At 38.4% G+C, this 19,713-nt stretch overlaps 1 protein-coding gene and 1 non-coding gene across 2 annotated transcripts; one reads left to right on the top strand and one right to left on the bottom strand.

Moving 5' to 3' along the window:
* Positions 1–6,286: 6,286 nt before the first annotated feature.
* LOC141830567 (uncharacterized) lies at positions 6,287–19,457 on the bottom strand. The gene is made up of 8 exons (XM_074717972.1): positions 19,257–19,457; positions 11,313–11,678; positions 10,602–10,922; positions 10,316–10,528; positions 10,110–10,202; positions 9,887–9,994; positions 9,550–9,810; positions 6,287–6,415 (listed from the first exon to the last, which is right to left on the bottom strand). The coding sequence occupies exons 1-8, from the start codon at positions 19,455–19,457 to the stop codon at positions 6,287–6,289; spliced, it is 1,692 nt and encodes a 563-aa protein (XP_074574073.1).
* Positions 18,979–19,085, top strand: LOC141831286 (small nucleolar RNA R71). The gene has a single exon (XR_012602031.1). It is a non-coding gene; the product is annotated as a small nucleolar RNA R71 (small nucleolar RNA).
* Positions 19,458–19,713: the final 256 nt, after the last annotated feature.

Here is a 19,713-nt window from a genome sequence, read left to right as displayed (position 1 = left end):
GTTCTTTGTGCTCTGGTTTCGCAAAAGCAACTTGGGCCTTTGTATTAGGTTTTCTTTTCTTTGTATGGATGCTGATATTCTTCACCATTTATGATAGATAATTGGGCATTCCCCTTCAATAGGTTTATGCAGATATTCGCAATTTTAACTTTAAAATGGACTTTCAGTAAACATATTTTCTTAGATAGTATTCAAAGGTAATAATTCTAGTTTCATGGGATCATCTCAAACCCTTTTCCATTAAAATATGTGTAGTATGAATATAACATGAGTAATGCTAATGCAAATAAGATAATAAATTGATATAAAAAATTTAAACAATGATTGAAAAATAAATTAATAACCATTAAATTTAGTTTAAAAAGTATTTTTATTTTTTTTTAGTTGGCACTAGGTATCGAGCTTACATTAACTAAGGGTGATCGGTTCAATTTCATGGATGTTTTTCATCAGCTATCAAGATAAATTAGGAAGCACTCGCAATAGATGATCCATCAACCTAGGTCAATCAAAGTACTTTCATTTTACACTTATGTGTTATGTAATTAATTTAATTTGCCTGGAACCTGCAATCAGAATATTGAAACTAGGCCTGGAGGCTACCTACAATTGGAAGTTGGGACTATGAAGTCGTTGGAAACGTTGGTTTTTTCCGTGACAATTGGAAGTTGGGGCTGCGATGAAATTCCAACACTTGGAAAGGTAGGGAAAGAGACTAAGTTTGGACTATGATGACATAGATATAGTGGAGGATTCCTTGGGGTTATTGTCTTGTCAGTTACTTCATGGGACAGAACTCCAACAATGATGGAGGCATTGAGGTTGCTAGACATTGGAGGACTCCGTACAAGTTCCACATACATAAGAGTGGGTTGGTTATCTTCCACTTTGATACGATAGTGAACCAGGACCGTGTGTTGTTCAAGGGATCATACTTTGAACAACAGTCCACTATTCCTAAAGATAATGCTAAGTTATTTCTTGTTTGATGAGGATGGTCATTTTATTCTGGCATGAGTGCAAATCCATGGCTTATCAACGGATTGCTAGACTGAGTAGGTACTTAACCTTGTTGGTTCGGAAATTGGTCGGCCAATGTATATGGACAAGCTAACCCACATGAGAACGAGTCACCTATGCGTGGCTATGAAATGAGGTTGATAAAGAAGGAAAGGAAGTTTGACACAATGCTGATCATGCTCGCAACAGGTGCACAAGTCAACTTGGAGGTTAAGTTTGGGACAATACTAGAATTTTGCGATGGTTGTCGGCGTATTGGCCACTTAAAGGAAAACTATTGGGTTGTGCGAAAGGAACCACAGGAAGCTGCAATGTATGTAGGCTGGTCCATGTTTGAGCTCATGCAAAAGGCAGAGTGCAGAGGCTACACACAGATAGTGCCAGACACAGTAGACTAGGTTGCACCGGGGGCCATAGGATCTAGTGTCTAGTGCGGTGAGCGGAGGGACCTTGGGAGATGTCGGTGCACAGAGCAGTGGATCCCAGAACAGGGACACCACCAGCATGATGCAAAGTGAAAGTAGTGTAGAGAGTGGAGATGGTGGCATAGTGAGCGAAGACACCAGTAGCATGAAGACATGGGCTTTTGAAAATCTAATATTTTTCCTTAGTCTACCAAGCATTGCTCTAATTGTCTTCTAATTGTACTGATTTCGGATTCGGGTAGAGGTTTAGTAAATATATCTGCTAAGTTAGATTTAGACTCAACATAATCGAGTACAATTTCTCCCTTAGCGACATGGTCTCTAATGAAGTGATGTTTGACTTCTATGTATTTTGTTCTAGAGTGGTGCATTGGGGTTTTGGTCAGATTTATAGAACTTAAATTATCAATCAACAACCCTGGTGTTATGATATTTTAAATTATAATCCGTTAATGTATGCATCATCCAAAGTAGTTGTGTAATATATTCACCAATGGCTATGTACTCTGTTTCAGTTGTAGATAATACAATATATTGTTGCTTTCTACTACACCAGCTGACTAGACATGGATCCAAGAATTGTCAAACTCCACTTGTACTTTTTTTGATCTAGTTTGCAGCCAGCATAGTCTGAGTCAGAGTATCCGACTAGGTTAAAGTTGCTATTCCTAGAATACCACATTCTAACATTTAATATTCCTTTTATGTATCTTAGAATGCAATGGTATAAATGATAATGATGTGAATCTAATCCTATGTTCCTCAGTAGGGAACCTGGGTCAGTGTTAGGAGTCCTAGAGGGGTCAGCCTCATTAACCCTTTTCTTAATCCTATTGCATAAAATAAGAGATTTTACTATCAAAATTTAAACTAATTAATTTTAAAGTGATTTTAGAGGTTTACCTAGGTATTTTTGTAGAATAGAACTAGAACTGACGACTTATACGCGTTGTTGGTGCCGCGGGTAGGGGGATTTTGGAAGTAGGAGAGGCTTTGGTGTGGTCAACAAGTGGTGGGCCTCGGTTTCTTTTATAACGGGGTTCCGGGCGCCTAGAAGCGAAATCGGGGCACTCGGATCTTTTGCGGTGAGGGGGTGCCTAAATTTTCTTTCCAAGCGCCGGGCTTTTCGGGGTGCCTGGGAAAATTCGTGGGCTGGTTTCTATTTTCCATTCGGGCGTTTGAATTTTAATTTCCAAGTGCCTGGAAAATGTTATTGGCCTGGCTTTTCGGGTCTGATTTTTAATTTTTTGAGTTTATTTTAATTAATTAATTAATTGTTTAGTTATGGTTGATTAATTAAGGAAGATTTGGTAAAATTTGTTAATGTTGTTAAGGTTAAGATTTGGTAAAATTTATTAAGTTATAGATTTGGTAAGAATTTAAGTTAAAGATTTGGTTAAAATTATTAAGTTTTAGGGATTTGGTAAAATTAATTAAGGTAAAATTTATTAAAGATTTATTAAAATTAATTAAGGTTTAATTTCATTAATGATTAAGAATTAATTAAAGATTAATTAATTAAATTAAATTAAGGATTAATGTTTTCGTTTTATTAATTAATTTAATTAATTTTTGTTTAATTAATTTTAATTTTCAATTTATTTACGTTTTAATTTAATTAATTTAATTATGTTTTCAATTAATTAATTATTAAATTATTTACGTTTTAATTGATTTATTAATTTACATTTACGTTTTAATTGATTATAATTAAATTAATTTATGTTTCCTTAATTGATTAATTAATTTAATTAATTTAATTTAAATTTTAATTAAATCAATTAATTTAATTTACTTAAACTTAATTCATCTCACCCATTTTTAGATGATCACACAGTTAATCCTATGAGTTGTGTGAGATGATTTTTTAATTTTATCTTTGATTAAGAAATTAATTTACTATTATCTATTATTTGATTAACCTTGGGTTAGATTCAAGTTTAACCGTTCCACTCCCTAAACATACATTTCAAGAGTCAGCTTCCAGGCGGTGGTGAGGCACAGGGACCTTCTTGGTTATCGGAACAACGACCACTTTCTAAGACAAAGCTGATTCAGGAAATCATATATTTAGCTAATATAGGGAAAAACTTTGGTCTAACTAGTCTAGGATGTGGCGAGGTAGCTTCGGCTAGTTTGACTTAGCTAAGCAGACCAAGTAAGGTACTCCTTACCCCACTTGACTACTTAAACTAGGTTTCTCCTAATGTACTATCATCTCGCCCCACCCTGGTACTATGTTGGGCAAGTGTTAACCAAATATTTAGTCCTTACCTAGCCTAGGTTGTTCTAAAAGCAGAAAACAAAAAATAAAAAAAAAAAATGCAAACAGTTATTTATGCAAGGTTTTAGATCCCTTGGATCACGACCCCTATTGGGTTTGATCAAATAATGTATTTGATCCTTGGGGACCCAGAATTGATTCAATCCAACTGGATTAATCAGTTTAGATTTGGGAACCCATGCTTGGACTCTTGGTTTCTTGGGTCTATGCAATAATGTCATGTATGCTCTATGCTTAGCTTTATGTCCAATCCCAGATCGATTGTATCCAGCCCTTTGGTTTCCAAGAATCATATCAAGATACTTGGAACCTGAGGTGAATTTTTCAAGGGATCTTTTTAGATCATCAACTTGAAGTTTCAATTGGGAGTTCTCTTCCTCAAGTTTAACTTGAGTTGAGTCCCCAACTTGAACAACTTTAGTTGGCGGTCTGGAGTTGACTTTCTCCTTGAGGAGTGCTACCTCCTCTTGGAGCGATTCAACTTGGGCATTGGATTTGGCTAGCTTTTTTGTTAAATTAAAAATAATGGAATATAATTTTTCAGTACTTACAGTGGTATTGGAACCTTTGGAAATGGATGAAAATGCAGATGTGGATTGAACTTGAACTTGAGTCGGTATCTGACTCGCTGTCGGTCTCCATGTTGGTTCATCCTTAGCCGGAAGTGCAAGAAAGCTCATGGTCGGTTCTTCTTCTGACTCTTCTGATGAGGATTCATCCCACATTGCTTTGAGAGCCTTCTTTCTTGATTTGCGCTCCTTCTTTTGATTCGGACACTCTAATCTGAAGTGACCTTTCTCCTTGCACCCATAGCAAGTGAGCTCCGTTTTGCTGATAGAAGGTTTGTTGGAATTTGACTTTTGAACCACCTTCTTTACTTCTGATTTCTTTATGCCACACTTCTTCCGCAGCATCTTTCGAACTAAGTTCACAAGTTCTGTTGTAACCTCGTCGTTGCTCTCAGAATCTGATGATGCATCAGATTCTTCTTCTGTCGTCTTTTTGGACCTTCTTTCTTTGGATGGTCCTGCAATAAGAGTTATACCTTTCTCTTCCATTTCGGCATTAGTTTGTTCGTGCAATTCAAATTCTGAAAATAGCTCATCTAGTTTTATTTTGGAAAGGTCCCTGGAGACCTTGTAAGCATCCACCATAGATGCCCACAAAGTGTTCCTCAGGAACGCTTTCAATGCGTACCTTATGACATCCTGATTCTCAACGGGTTGTCCGATCGCGTGTAGTCCATTCAGTATGTCTTGGATCCTCGCATGAAGTCCACTTGCTGATTCTCCTTCCATCATTTTGATGTTGTATAATTTGTTCATGAGGAGATCTCTCTTGCTAACCTTTGTATCTGAGGTGCCCTCATGTAACTCAATGAGTTTGTCCCAAAGGTCCTTTGCACTGATGAAGGGTCCAACTCTGTTCAGTTCTTCCTTGGTCAACCCACATTGCAACGTCTGGGTTGCCTTCGCATCTGCTTCGATCTTCTTTCCTTGTGGCAGCATCCCATTTATCGCAAGTTTGTGGTAGACCGTCATTATCGGTCGGGATTGTAAATCCCTGTCTGTATGATGATCCACATTTTCACTTGTGTCTTTAGGTGGTACTCCATTCTACCTTTCTAGTAGATGAAGTCCTCCCTAGAGAACAGAGGTGGCCTTGCGGTACTAAATCCTTCCTGATGGGCCATTTGATTCTAGCACACAAAAAAATAAAAAATTGTTCCAAGACTTGATCTTGGATTAGTAGTGTGGGAGAAAAATGAAATAACTTGATAAAAAAATTTAAAAATTTTAGTAAACTTGCTCGACCAGTGGTTGCACTGTGTTCGAGCGCCCCTCGCTCTGATACCAATTGTAGGATCATTGAGAGCGCTAGAGGGGGGTGAATAGTACTATCAGTAGCATTTTCATTTTTCATAAATTCATTCATAAATTCAATGATCAGAGTAAAGTAAATTGCAGCGGAAAATAACAAACACAAAAACTCACAAGACAAAGGTATTTTTTACTTGGTTCACAGCCACATGCTGCTACTCCAAGGCCCACGATCGTTTGATCATTTACGTTGGGCAATCCACTAAGAAACTTCCCTCTTACGAAAGGGAGTTTATCGATTACAAAATATAGGAACGGTAAAAATATTACCGTCCTTAGAAATAAGTACAGAATCGAATGAGTATTACCGAAGTAGAAGATTTGCAGACTTTTTCGTGCAGCACTTCGGTGTTAAGACGACGTTCCTGGGTGTTCCTTCGCACGCAGACAGTCGTCGGTTGTCTTTGAGTTGTTGTACTGAGGGGTCTCCCTCGAAGCTCTTATATAGGGCTTTCCGGGCGCCTGGAACCCTTTCCAGGCGCCTCCACGCTGTCCGCCGATCCACCATCGGCACTGCTGACTCGGCACTTCCAGGCGCCTGTATCCCTTTCTGGCGCCTGTATGCTGACGTGGAGGTTTCGGATGAACTTTGACTTTCACAACGCTTATCTGAATCTGGGCGCCTGGAACCACTCTAGGTGCCTAGAAGTTGAGGTGTCCCGACCACTAAAACTCTGTCACCTCACTGCTTCGCTAGCCTGGTTCCGCTGACGTCTGGTCGCCTGGACCAAATCCGGGCGTTTGGACTCCGATCGCCTGGATTCCAGATAAGGGCGCCCGGAATCAAAGTTTCCGCCCCTCCTTTCCTGCATTACAAGTTAGCACAAAACAAAGATAACAAGAAGGAGTAAATAGTTTTGCAACTTCTTATGGTCTTAACTTCAGATTTCCAGTGAAACCCTGAGTTAGACCAATGTCTACTGTTCCCACACTGGGAATGCACCCTTATCCACTCCATTCAGGAGAATTTACATGTTTACTAACAAGTCCTCCATACTTGCTAGACTTTCTACTTAGCCTCGATTCTCGACCCCTAGGATTGGCAGCTAGACATCTGGTTCACCTGACCTGCCTAGACTTTCCGCCAAACATTTAGTCCACCTGATTTGTCTGGACTTCCGCCATGCATCTGGTCCACCTGACTTTCCTGGACTTTCACTTGGTGCATTTGATCTGCCAAGACTTCTGCCTAGTCCTCCAGACCAAGACTTCTCTGTCTAGCCTTCAGCTAGGACTTTCCATTGCATAATTTCCACTAGGACTTGCCTTTGCCTAGCCTTAATAGGACTTTTTTATGCTTCCAGTATACTTAGATCAACACATTAGAAAACACCACACACTTAATTTGAACCTCTTGTCATCATCAAAACTAAGGTTCGATCATCTGGTACTTCCTGCACCAACAACTTACTCGTCTCAGGAGAATTACATCTGCCAACCCAGTCCTCTACATGATCTAGTTGAACTTTTGCTGAGCATCTAACCCTCAGCCCTGAGGATTTTCCTCCACTAGATGTCCTATCACTCATAGGGATAAGTTAATGACTGGAACTTGATACACCACCACTTCAACATCTAGTAGGGTACATCTAATTCCTGAGAGATATGAATTTCTCATAAGTGAATCGAGAGACGTATTACTTATTAAGGATGAGGAGTCTATTTCTTTGGTTTTTTGAAGAAGTCTCTGAAAGAGAGATTCATGGTTAAAAGCCACGAAATCGAAAATAGATTCCATGTATGAAAATCAAGTTTGAAACTTGGTGGATCCACTTGAAGAGATAACACCTATTTGGTGCAAATGAGTTTTTATTCAAGAAAAAAATCGACATGGATGATAAGTTGATTACCCATAAAGCAAGACTGGTGGCGAAAGACTATCGGCTGTAATATGTTATTGACTATGATAAGACCTTCTAACCAATGACTATGCTTAAATCTATAGCAGGATCTTCAACAATTTGGCTCCTTGTCTTTAATTCATCAAACTTCTATATATGCTTAGCTACAAACAAGTTATTATGCTTTAAACTAAAAAGTTGATCACATAGTTTATCATAATAATTTATTGGCAAATACTTCTCTCTTGCTTAACCTTCATCTCCTGCCATGAGTTGATTGTGTAGGATCGCTAGGGGCGCTAGAGTGAGTGAATAGCATGCGACTTATTTTCATACTTGATTCATCGTGTTCATTCTATTAGATTAGTAGATAAAATAAGAACGAAGACACCAAAATTTTACTTGGTTCCCAACCCCCCAAGGGTAAAGGCCTATGTATAGGAGACATTTATCCACTAGCTTATCTCCTCTCTGAATTTTTTTCAGAATCGGAGAAACCCCTTAAACGTTTATGTATAATCACAATTATTATAAAAATAAAGAACAAGTATAAAGAACTACAAATAACATGTTGCCGAAATCAATCCGCACTACAACAAACTTGACTTTCCGCAGCGCGCAATTAAGCTATCTGTAGCGCACATCGTGTAGGGTCTAAAGAATGTCCACATCTCCACAATAACATGATATTGTCCACTTTGGGCCTAAGCCCTCATGGTTTTATTCTTGGGCTCTCCCTAAAAGGTCTCATGCCAATGGAGATACTTTCCATCCTTTTAAACCCATGATCTTTCCCATGTGTTTTAGATGTGGTACTATGTTTGCACCCTTGCAACCCAACAATCCTCCCTCAAACAAAGGACCCACATCGCGTGCTGCATAACTCTAAGCTGTTGAAAGTCATAATACATCCGCAGCACGCGAGCCGCGCGCTGCGGAAAGATGCTTCCGCAGCGCGCGGTCTGCGCGCTGCGGAAAGTTGCATCCGCAGCACGCAGGGCGCACGCTGCAGAAAGGTGCAATTTTCTGCAGCACACGCCCTGCGCGCTGCGGAAAGGTGCATCCGCAGCACGCAGGCCGCGTGCTGCAGAAAAGTGCTATTTTCCGCAGCACGTGCCCGCGCGCTGCGGAAAGGTGCATCCGCAGCACACGGGCCGCGCGCTGCAGATAATTATATTTTTAAAATATAATAAATCTATATACACAAATATATAATACAAATACAAATAATTATAACCTGTTCAAAGCTCTAACATTTATAATACAACATACAAATATTAAATAATATCACATTCACAATTTTAAAATCATAGCTCAAATATATCAAAGATAACCATCTACATTTAGTTAGACAAAACAAAACAAGTTCATGTTCATCTTCACTACAAACAGTATATCGATTCATCCAAATCAGTCAGACAAAACTATAAACATCGATGCCCAAGCTACTGTGCTTCCTATTGCATCCTCAAGAAAAAATATTTCTTCGTTTGGTCGAATTAGCTCCACCTTCTCCACAAAAACTCTATCAATCCAAACTTTCCAATAAGATCCACCAAGAGGAACATGATGTACTTTTGCTTTTGGATCTGTGGATGCAATTCGACCTTCTGCAACCGCTCCATCAACAGACCAATGAAGCAGCTTACATTTAGCATTAACACTGATATCTCCAACAGTCATCTTCTTTAGTTTTGACTATATCACAATAAACAATAATTAATGATTAAATAAATTTTATAATAGAGCATGTTATAAATAATAAACAAAAATATAATATTAGGTTAAGATAGTTACCTGAGCTGCAATATTACTATCGCCACTAATATAATTTCCAACACCGCTTCCAATGCCACCACTAGCAACCTAATTTGACAAACAAATACCAATCAGATTCTATAAACACATAACATACCTAAGTTGGGAAAAAACATAAATACCAATCAGATTCCATAAACACCAATCAGATTCCATAAATACCAATCATGCATTTAAAACAGAAAGACCAATCAACAATTCATCAGAAGAAATACAATATAATTCTGGATAAAATCAGAATACCTATATAACTCTACAATAAAAATAGCCACATTACTAACCTGTTCTTTTTCATTTTGTGACTTTATAGTTTGAAAATAGGACCTCATTTCTTGCATTTCTTCTTGAAGATTATGCACTATACTTTCAAGATGCTTGACAGTTGTATTTTTTTCCACAAAAGCTCCGACTTTTGATGGTTTAACTCCAAAGCCCATTCCACGCACTCTACCTCGAGATTCCTTGCCAAATACAAGGCTAATTGCATCATCGGCAATGTTAGTTGTGTTTAAAGCTTCAGGTGGGCATTCTTCTATTTCTTTCTGCAAATATCAATATACAAATATTGTAAAATAGCTTTATCTACAGTGCTAGCATATGTATGAAAACTCTTATTACTATTTTATCTCCAATAGCTTGGCTAATAGGTTGGCCATTTTTCTTCTTGTGACCTTCAATCCAAACTTGTGACCTTGTAATTGTTGTATCTGCAGGACTTTCTTTTTCCTTAAGTATTTGACATATATACATATAAAAAAATTGTTAGAAATAAATAATAATATATATAAGCATATGTATAGAAATTTTGAATTCATAATTGTTTATAAATAATAACACTTACCATAATATTAGCTAATCGAGCATAACCTCTCCGGCTCATCGTGTGAATGTGATCTTGATTTTCCCTCATTGCTCTAAATTTTACGCTCTTTTCCTGAGAATAAAAATATATATAACATATTCACATATATCCAAGTACGTTAATCCTACGAGTAGTTCTAATATATCAAAATCCATTACAAGTAAATTCACTTAATTAATACTTACTTGAAATTCAGGTGATAATGTTCTCTTTACAAACAATTCCCACTGTTGTTGATCCATAAATTCAGGCTTCAAAATATTAAGATTTCGTGAAGCTACTTGACCTGTATTGGCTTCTCGTACAAGTATTTGCAGTTTGGACTTTCTATCACGCCATAACTTAGCCAACTTTTGAAAGATTATTTTCTTTTCACACTCCTCCACATTATAATTCACCTGTACATTAAGAAACACAAAATTATAATAACTTTTTGTTATAAATTAAAACTTATTAAATTCAATACATTACCTGAAGACAACTCCACATCCTATTCTTCACATCTTCATTCACATCGTTCCACCCATCTAATGTATATGACACAAATTCTTTTACCATACACCCAAGAAAAGAAGCATATTTTATAGAATTAACCCCAATTGGTTGTCCGAACTCATTACGCTCCAGCTCTTTAGGCATTAAATGACCACTAGCTAATTTCAATTTTGATGGACCCCTTGCCTTTTTCTTATCAATTTTGCCTTCGTCAATTGACTGTGTATCATGCAAATCCTCTGATGAATTAGGTGAAGTATTAGAGTCCACTCCTGATAGCCTCGTCACTAGATTAGCCTACAAAATAGCATAAAGAGAATGGAATATATAACTATGTTTTACTATAGTAAACCAAGATTAAAAAAACTTGAGAATATATATGGGGTCTTGTAGACCTAATATATATAATGGTGACTGAAGTGTTTTATTTTTTTATTCATAAGCTCAATATTCTTGTTCCCTTGTGCTCTAATTTTTTTTCTTCTTTGTACTCAATCTTAAATCTTTTTATAAGAAGTGTAATAGGTTTCTCGAACTCTATGGTTTTTCAAAACTTTCCCTATCATATAGTAACAACAACAAACTTCTTCCATAAACCAAGACTCCCTTTGGACTACCGGCAAGTAGATGCTAAAGCCATCATCAATTCAGTTTCACTCAATTAAAATTCAAACACACAACACTTACCTCTGCTTGCCGCTGCAAAGGGAGGGAATGGCGCTGCGGATTCATGGTCAGGCGGGCGCCCGGGCAGTGAGCTCTGGAGGAGACCTCGGCAGTTGGGCGAGCACGGGAGGAGTGACGGCGGCCGAGCGAGCACTGGTCGTCGGTCGGTGAGCGTGGAATCTCATGAAACCGCGTCGGCGAGCGAACTGCTGGCCAGGAGATATAGGGCGGCGAGCGAATTGGGCGGCGAGCGAGCTGGGCGGCGTGAGAGCTGAGCGGTGAAAGAGCTAGGGCGGCGAGCGAGCTGGTCGGAAGATCTAGGGCGGCGACAGCACGGGCGGGAGATCTAGGCGAGAGAACGGGCGGTCGCGAAAGAACAGAGGCAACCTAATCGCGAAAAGGTGAGGAAACCTAAATCGCGAGGAACGGGCGGGCAACGAAAAAAATAGCCTTTTTAAATATATTTAATATAATTTTAACAGCGTATTCTTTATTCGTGCTGTTAATACTATTTTTTTAACCCTCTTTTAACAGTGCAGAATTTTTGAATGCTGTAAAAAATATTATTCGTAGTGCACGATTATATGCGCGCTGTTAATTTTAAAATATAATATATTATCCGCAGCGCACTTAATTATGTGCGCTGTAAAAAATATTATCCGCAGCGCACTATAGATGTGTGCTGTTAATGACGCGCTACGGAAAGTCAAGTTTGTTGTAGTGTTTATGTTGGGTTTTTCGTGCCGCAAAAACCGCTTTTTGCGTTGCGGAAACCCCGAGACCCATGCCACCGGATCCGTGCGAAAAATGAAATAATTTGCACATACATGTTTTCTACCAAGATCTACTCTAGATCTACGAGTTTAAGAATTTACCCTCGGTGCGTGCCCTTCGCGTATCCCGCTCGTCCAAACGGTGTCGGATCTCGAGAGCGTCAAGCGCCGCTCCTCTACACGTATCCACTCGGACAATAGGTGGAGAACCAAAACCTCAAGTGTGCTAGCACCAAGGAAGTTTTGGCCAAGGCTAGAGGAGAGGAGAGGAAGAAAGAGAAAAACAGAAGGAGAGAGGAAGAAAAAGTCATTCACGTTGAGAACCAAAAGTGAATGAAAAACTCCATTTTTCATCCTCTTGTGGTGGGCCCACATCAAGGCAATTCAAGGCAATTTAATCCCATTAAAAACCTTAAACCTCCATGAGTTACAAACCTCATTTGTAACCTCCCATGAGGTGGCACCTTGATGATGTGGAGCCTCTCTATTGGCCATCACTTATGCCACCTCATCTCAAAGTCAAATGGTCAAGTCAAACATTGACCATGAGGTGGCATGAGTCAAGTCAACATAGATGATGACATGGCAAAAAGTCAAGTCAACATTTATGATGACATGGCACAAAGTCAAGTCAAACTTGACTCTCAAGTCAAGTCAAACTTGACCATAATGTCTTCCTTCTTAAGTCAAGTCAAACTTGACTTCTAATCTCCAAGGTTGATCAAATCAACTTCTCTAGTCTAATTTGGATTACACTTAATCCAATTTGATTCATCACATGAATCTAATCCTCTTGGTTCATCATATGAACCTAATCTCCACCCAATTGCCCTTTGAGTGTGACCCTATAGGTTCTTGTAACGTTGGCAATGCCCCTAAACCCATTTAGGGACATAAGCAATGAGAGGTATCTAGCAACACATCATTGCTACCCAAGTTACAAGAATGTTGAGATCCAACATCACCTTGTGACTACTAATTGTGACTCTCACAATATATGATCATGTCCTTCTATCCTTGATATCAAGATTGATTAAACCGAGGCATAGACCGTGTCATCCTCTAATCAATCTATGTCTTGAACTCCAAGTAGACACACTACAATCAAACGAGCTCAACATCACATGTTGACTCATTTGGGCATGGCCATGCACTTTAGTGGTCTCACTCTATCAAGAACTAAGATATCACTCCCGTTATATGGGAGGGATAGATCCCATCTACATCACTCACATCCCACTACATAATTTGTTACATACCCAGTAATCGCCTTTATAGTCCACCCAGTTACGGGTGACGTTTGACGAAGCCAAAGTATGTAACTCCTTATGTTGGGAACCATGGTGACTTCAGGTCTAAGGACTAATAGTCATACTAATAGCCACATGAGAAAGTATATGACACTCATATAACGATCCATGATACTTTCTCATGGCGGGTCATTCAGTATACATTCTCCAATGCATACCCATGTGTCAACTTGATATCTCATATCCATGACTTGTGAGATCAAGTCATCATGTTGACCTACATGCTAGTCTCAACGTATTAACATTGTCCTTGAATGTTAATACTTGACTAGGAATGCTTTAGAGTAGTGTTCTCTATATCATCTCACTATCGATTCAACCAATCGATTGATACAGATATGAACCTACTACTCAAGGACATTATTATACTTAGTTATTTGGCACCAATACAAGTAAGTATAATAACCACAAAAGAAATGCCTTTATAAATAAATAGAATATGATACATTGAGTCCATACATCAATCATCACATGATTGGCTCTAGGGCTCTCACTAACAACTGTTGACTTTGCCACAAGACCTTGACTGTAAACGTGGGCCCTTGACGGACGCTACAGTTCTACTATCCATTCATACATTCCTCTACTATCATATATGAAAAATTTAAAACTAAACTTTGCAGCGGAAACAATACTACTTTTTTTCATATATATAACAGAATAATAATATAAAAACTAACCTAGGTTGCATGGCAATTCTAGATTACAAAGTTCTAGACATGATAATTAAATTACTGAACATGATAATTAAGACATTGTTTAACATGCATATATAAAATTAATTGCATGGCCGAGGCTTGGTCAAGTCACCACCACACACATCTTCTCAGCCCTGTCCTGCTGCCTCCCATTTCTTAGTACCTGTTAACTGGATCTGCAATATAAGGAAAGTATCTATAAGCATAAAGCTTAGTAAGTTCCTTTCCTACTCACAAAATCCAAACGTTACATAACATCATAACATTAAAGCATACAAGCATATCAACATCTCCTAAACAGGCATAATCAATCATTTGACATTCACATCACATACATGCAACATAGTAATCATTTGTCTTTGTGAAAAATATTTAACTTAATAGATAAACATAATCCTCATCATTTTGGGGATCCCTGGCTTGTACCCATTCATTTCTTTTGCGCGCATACATACCAAGTAGTACGAGGTAGCTAATCCCGACTACACGGTTACTAGGTCTTCTCAGATGTCCTTCGACCTAGGGGCGTTTGGCTGCCTTAGGGTGCCCTTCCCTTTTTGGATTCCTTTTCAGGTTCCGGTACAAGCCATTCATTCAAAGTAAAATACTTTTTATACTTTCCTTTCCCATCATAGCAGGAATGTTCCATAACATCTTTCTTTCATTCATACTGAACATTCATGTCATACACATTCATTATATTCATCATAAGGTATAACATAACATCTTATGTTTAACCACATTTAAACCTTAATTTAGGTTTGGTTGCACTTTCTCCATAAGATTTAGCTTATTTAACCTTAAACCAACCGAATTAGGAGATTTACATCCCTATCATCGATCGAAAGATCAATTGATAGGCTTAAATCGATTCAAGGGTCGATTCTTTAGCACAGTGGCCTCTGTAATCGATCAAACGATCGATTACAGAAGCCTAATCGATCAGAAGATCGATTTTCTCATTTCGGTGTCCACAGTAGGCTTGGTAATCGATCAACCGATCGATTACAGCCTCGTAATCGATCAGCCGATCGATTACGGCCTCTTAATCGATCGGGTGATCGATTAAGAGTCGCCGATTTCCTTCTCTTTAAAGCGTGTAATCGATCCTCTAATCGATTACACCTTCTGGTAATCGATCGTCTAGTCGATTACCAGGCCTTCTGTTCTACGATCCTAAGTTCTGTTGAACCGACTAAAAGCTACAGATATATCCAGAAACAAACATCTATTTTAATTATGCCACGATTTATATTACCTTATTTATGTTATCATGAAGACAAATCGTTGGTAACTAGTATTTGCACTCTAAACATGCTTTAAACCTTTAAACAAAGAACATATAAACAACGCATGATTTATTCTACCGCGGTAATCCTTTAACGAAGAGAACATATAAACAAAACATGATTTATCTACAGCAGCAATCCTTTAAACGAAGAACATATAAACAAACATGATTTATCTACAGCAGAAAACTATCATCGTAGTCATTATACTGCAGGTGAGGGAACTTACCTGGTTCGAAGATTTCTGGAGATTTTTACCCTAACGAACAGCCTCGTTCTCCTTCCTTGGCTGAGGGAGAGGTCTCCAAAATCCCAGATCTCTCGGGAAGAACAGAGAAGAAAGAACGAAGGAGGAAAAACTCATCTTGTGCGAGGAGGAGGGTTTATAAAGAGAGATTGAACGGAAGTTACATTAACTCCCGCAACCCATGAACCCATGACTTAACCCCACTAAGTATTTCATCGTTTGGTTTAATGAAACTTTATAAACCTTCATTTTAACAAGCATTTCCCTCATGCCTTTAACAAGAATTAACTACTATCCCTTATGGTTCCTTAAGGCTTGCTACATATTGGAGGTCCAAGGGTCAATCCCTGGCACCTCCACATTTCTTTTTTTTTTCTTTTCTTTCTTTTGCAAAGCCTCCATGGACTCAACTTAACATCTTAGGTTATTCTTAAAACATAAGTATTCATTCTTTTTATCATAATCAATCTATCATTTATGCATCAATATCTAGAAATTATCGAAGGAAATTTCGGGTATTACATTGACTAAGGGTACTTCCTTGTTCCTTAGTCTCTTGACGTCTCGATCCAGGATTCGTAGGGGTTTACTTTCATAACTTAGGTCCTCCTGGATTTGTACGGCCTGCGGCTCAATCACTTGGTCCGTATTGGAAATACATTTCTTGAGCATCGACACATGGAACACGTTGTGAATAGCTGCCATCTCCTGAGGTAGCTCGAGCTCATAAGCCACCTTGCCAACTCTGTTCAAGATCTTGTACGGTCCCACGTATCACAGACTTAGCTTTTCTTTCTTCCCGAATCTCATTATTCCTTTCATAGGAGATACTCGGAGAAATACCAAATCTCCGACATTGAATTCTAAAGGTCTATGTCGCTGATCCGCATAGTTCTTCTGCCGGCTCTGAGCAGTCTCTATCCTTTGGCGAATATTCTGTATCGCTCGGGTGGTGTCGTCAATGAAATCTATCTGGAGTCCCATCTCTTTCTTCTCACCACCTTTGTACCAACAGATTAGAGCCTACATCTCCTCCCATATAAAGCTTCATAGGGTGTCATTCCGATGGTAGCTTGATAGCTATTATTGTAAGCGAATTTCGCTAAACATAAGTATCGGTACCAGGTCTCTTTGAAATCCAAGACACAAGCTCGTAACATGTCCTTCAGTACTTGGTTCACCCTTTCTGTTTGCCCATCTTGAAGGGAGTCGCTCGGAAATCGTTTCGTTGATTTTCCTTGTACAAAAATTTTTTGCACAAGGACGAAACTTTCCATGCGGCCCCACGGATCGATGGCTTCTTGTGTTTGTTTTCAGGTTCCATACAAAGGTAATTACAACTAATAAAAGCGGAATAACTTAGTCATACCGTTCACCTTTGGATTGTGTGGATGATGGTTTTAAATCAAAAACCTCTTGGTCTTCTCTTGTATTCCTCTAGCCCTCTTGGACGTCGTGTGGGCGACGATCCTCCAAGATGTGATCCACCCGAGAGCTTTTCTTTCTTTCCTTCCGAATCCTAGAGCAAGGCTTCTTCTTCTTCTTCTCTTCTCCTTCTTCCTCTATTTCTTCTTCTCCTTCTTTGGCCGCCGGCCCTAGCAAAGAGATTGCTTCTTTGTGTGCCGGCCCTAGCTCAAGGGGAAGATGGAAGAAGGGGGCGCCGGCCCTAGCAAGTAGAGAAGAGGAGGAGGAGGGGAAAAGGGGTAGCCGGCCCTAGCACTTGGATGTTGCCGCCGGCCCTAGCAAGAGGAGGCAATAAGTTATGTTTTTTTTCCTTAATCCTCTTACAAACCCCTTCTTTTATAGCCAAGCCTTCTCAGAAATTTTTAAAATTTTCCAACAAATTCCTTAAATAGATTTTGATAGAATAAATCAATCAAATCTTTAAGAATATTTGTTTTAAAAAAATCTGACAAACTTATCTTATCCAGATTTAAAATTAAAATCTCTTGATAAGATTTTGTCAGTTTTTAATAAAATTTCTTTTCCTTGTTTGCGGAAGAAAAAACCGAACCAAGTTCTTATTCTTGTAGCCGGCCCTTAAGAATAAAACCGAACCAAGTCTTTTTATTCTTAAGTTGTAGTGGGCCCTAGCAAGAGAATAAAATCGAACCATGTTCTAGTTGAACCAAGTTCTAATTAAACTAAGTGGGTGGATATTATGGCTTCATTTAGAGGCTACAACAGGGACCACGAGGAGGAATTGGTTTTGGCCTTCCGATGAGCTAAGGCTTCCCGTGTTCGCCCCGAACACACAACCTTAGTCCATCAATAATAACTCATACCACTAAAGAGTTATTATCGAACTACCGCACCAATCCCATATTACAATATGGGCTCCTTCTTACCATGAGTGCATTAGTCTCCCTGTGTTTAAGATATCGAATGTCCGTTAATTAATCGAATTACTGACAATTCAATTAATTAACTTCTGAGTCCGAGAGTAGTACCACTCAACCTTATTATCATGCGGAACTAAGTCCACCTGCAGGGTTTACATGATAATCTTTATGAGCTCCTCAAGGGGACATCATCAACCTATTTAATAGGACACAGTTTCCTTCTATAATCAACAACACACCATATACATAACATTATTTCCTAACTCATCGGGCCTTTTGATCTAACGAGATAAATCTCACCCTTTGATGAATCAAAGAAATATATGCTAAGTATTTGTGCTTGTTATTATATCCGGATTAAGAGTATGCACTTCCATGATAACTGAGGTCTAGTCCGATTATATAGTCAGTATAAATTGAATGACCTCAATCGGTCCTGCTCAATACACACAAAGTGTACTAGTGTAATTTTATAGTTAAGATAAACTAATACCAAATTACACTACAACCGTTTCAATGGTTTGTCCCTATCCATCACGGTTGTGAGCACCTTTATAACTTATAAGGAACTGATAACATGATCTTCTGTGTGGCACCACACACCATGTTATCTACAGTATAAATTAAATGGACAACTGTATTTGACTAAAACACAGACATTTGACTACATATGATTCTCATTAGAATGAATAAAATTACAGATGTTCTTACAAAAGCTCAGGCTTATAGTATACATCCCTACACATTTGTATCATCTGGGGATGTGGATTCTTTTGAAGTAACATCACTGAATACCGGTGCATTCATTCTCTTCTTCCCTTTCCTCTTGAAAACCAAAAGATTTTATTTCAAAAATATTTTCTGAAGGTTCCTCCTTATTATCAAGAGCCCAATCTTTGATATTTTACACAATTAGATTATCTCATATGCGTCTGATTTGTTCTAATTCAACAGTGATCCACTAGCGGCTGAATCTAGCATGCTCTTGTTTTCAAAAAAAAGCCCCACATAGAAGGTGTGCCCACTCAATTTCATGATGTGGGCACTGCGGAAGCATATTTCTATATTTGTCCCAAGCATCACATAGAGATTCTCTTTCTATCTGTTGGAAATTCAAAATCTGATTTCTCAAAATCATCACTTTTCTTGGTAGGAAGAACTTATTTATGAATGCTCGTTCTAATTGATCCCATGATTTGATGCTTTGAGGTGGTAATAAGTACATCCAATCCTTAGCCGAGTTACAGAGACTGAAAGGAAACATCAATAGCAAGATAAACTCAGATTGAACTCCTTCGTATCTCACTGTATTACAGTATCTGTGGAACTCCATGAGGTGAGTGTAAGGATTTTCTGCTTCAATTCCCTTAAACTGAACCTTTTGAATTTTTGCTATAAGGCCTGAATTTATCTCAAAACTTAAAGCAGAGATTTGCGGAAGCACGATAGGATCCAATGATCTTCCTGAAATTGGTGAGGAGTAACTTTTCAGCGGCATGTAATCCATTTTCTCAATTTCTTTCCTACAGAGTCAAGAAAAGTTAGCTAGGCCTCTATTATGCAATTCTGAAAGAATGTATAAGAATAAGAATGAAAGAATTATATGGAAGTGAATGAATGAATGTGAAAAGACTCTTAATGTAAAAGCTTAGTGAAAAATTACGCACTATCCCCAACAACGACACCAAAAACTTGATGGGCTTCTGCAAGTATATAGAATGCCATCAAGTAATAAAAGATATCGAACCACAGGGACCGAGAAA

Source organism: Curcuma longa, chromosome 6, assembly GCF_044706935.1.
Source record: "Curcuma longa cultivar G26 ecotype Majalengka, Jawa Barat chromosome 6, ITB_CL_G26_1.1, whole genome shotgun sequence".
NCBI classification, from domain to species: Eukaryota; Viridiplantae; Streptophyta; class Magnoliopsida; order Zingiberales; family Zingiberaceae; genus Curcuma; species Curcuma longa.
Note: the sequence above shows the minus strand (reverse complement) of the source record. Positions and strands in the feature narration are given on the sequence as shown.

What these genes read in the sequence shown, in the direction of transcription:
- LOC141830567 (XM_074717972.1), bottom strand. Translation starts at nt 19,457, where the DNA reads ATGGATTACATGCCGCTGAAAAGTTACTCCTCACCAATTTCAGGAAGA. An exon ending in CTTTGCAGCGGCAAGCAGAG is followed by an intron (nt 10,923 to 11,312) that starts GTAAGTGTTGTG and finishes GCTATTTTGTAG; the next exon opens with GCTAATCTAGTGACGAGGCT. An exon ending in CACAAAATGAAAAAGAACAG is followed by an intron (nt 6,416 to 9,549) that starts GTTAGTAATGTG and finishes CTTGTAATGCAG; the next exon opens with GAAAGGAGGGGCGGAAACTT.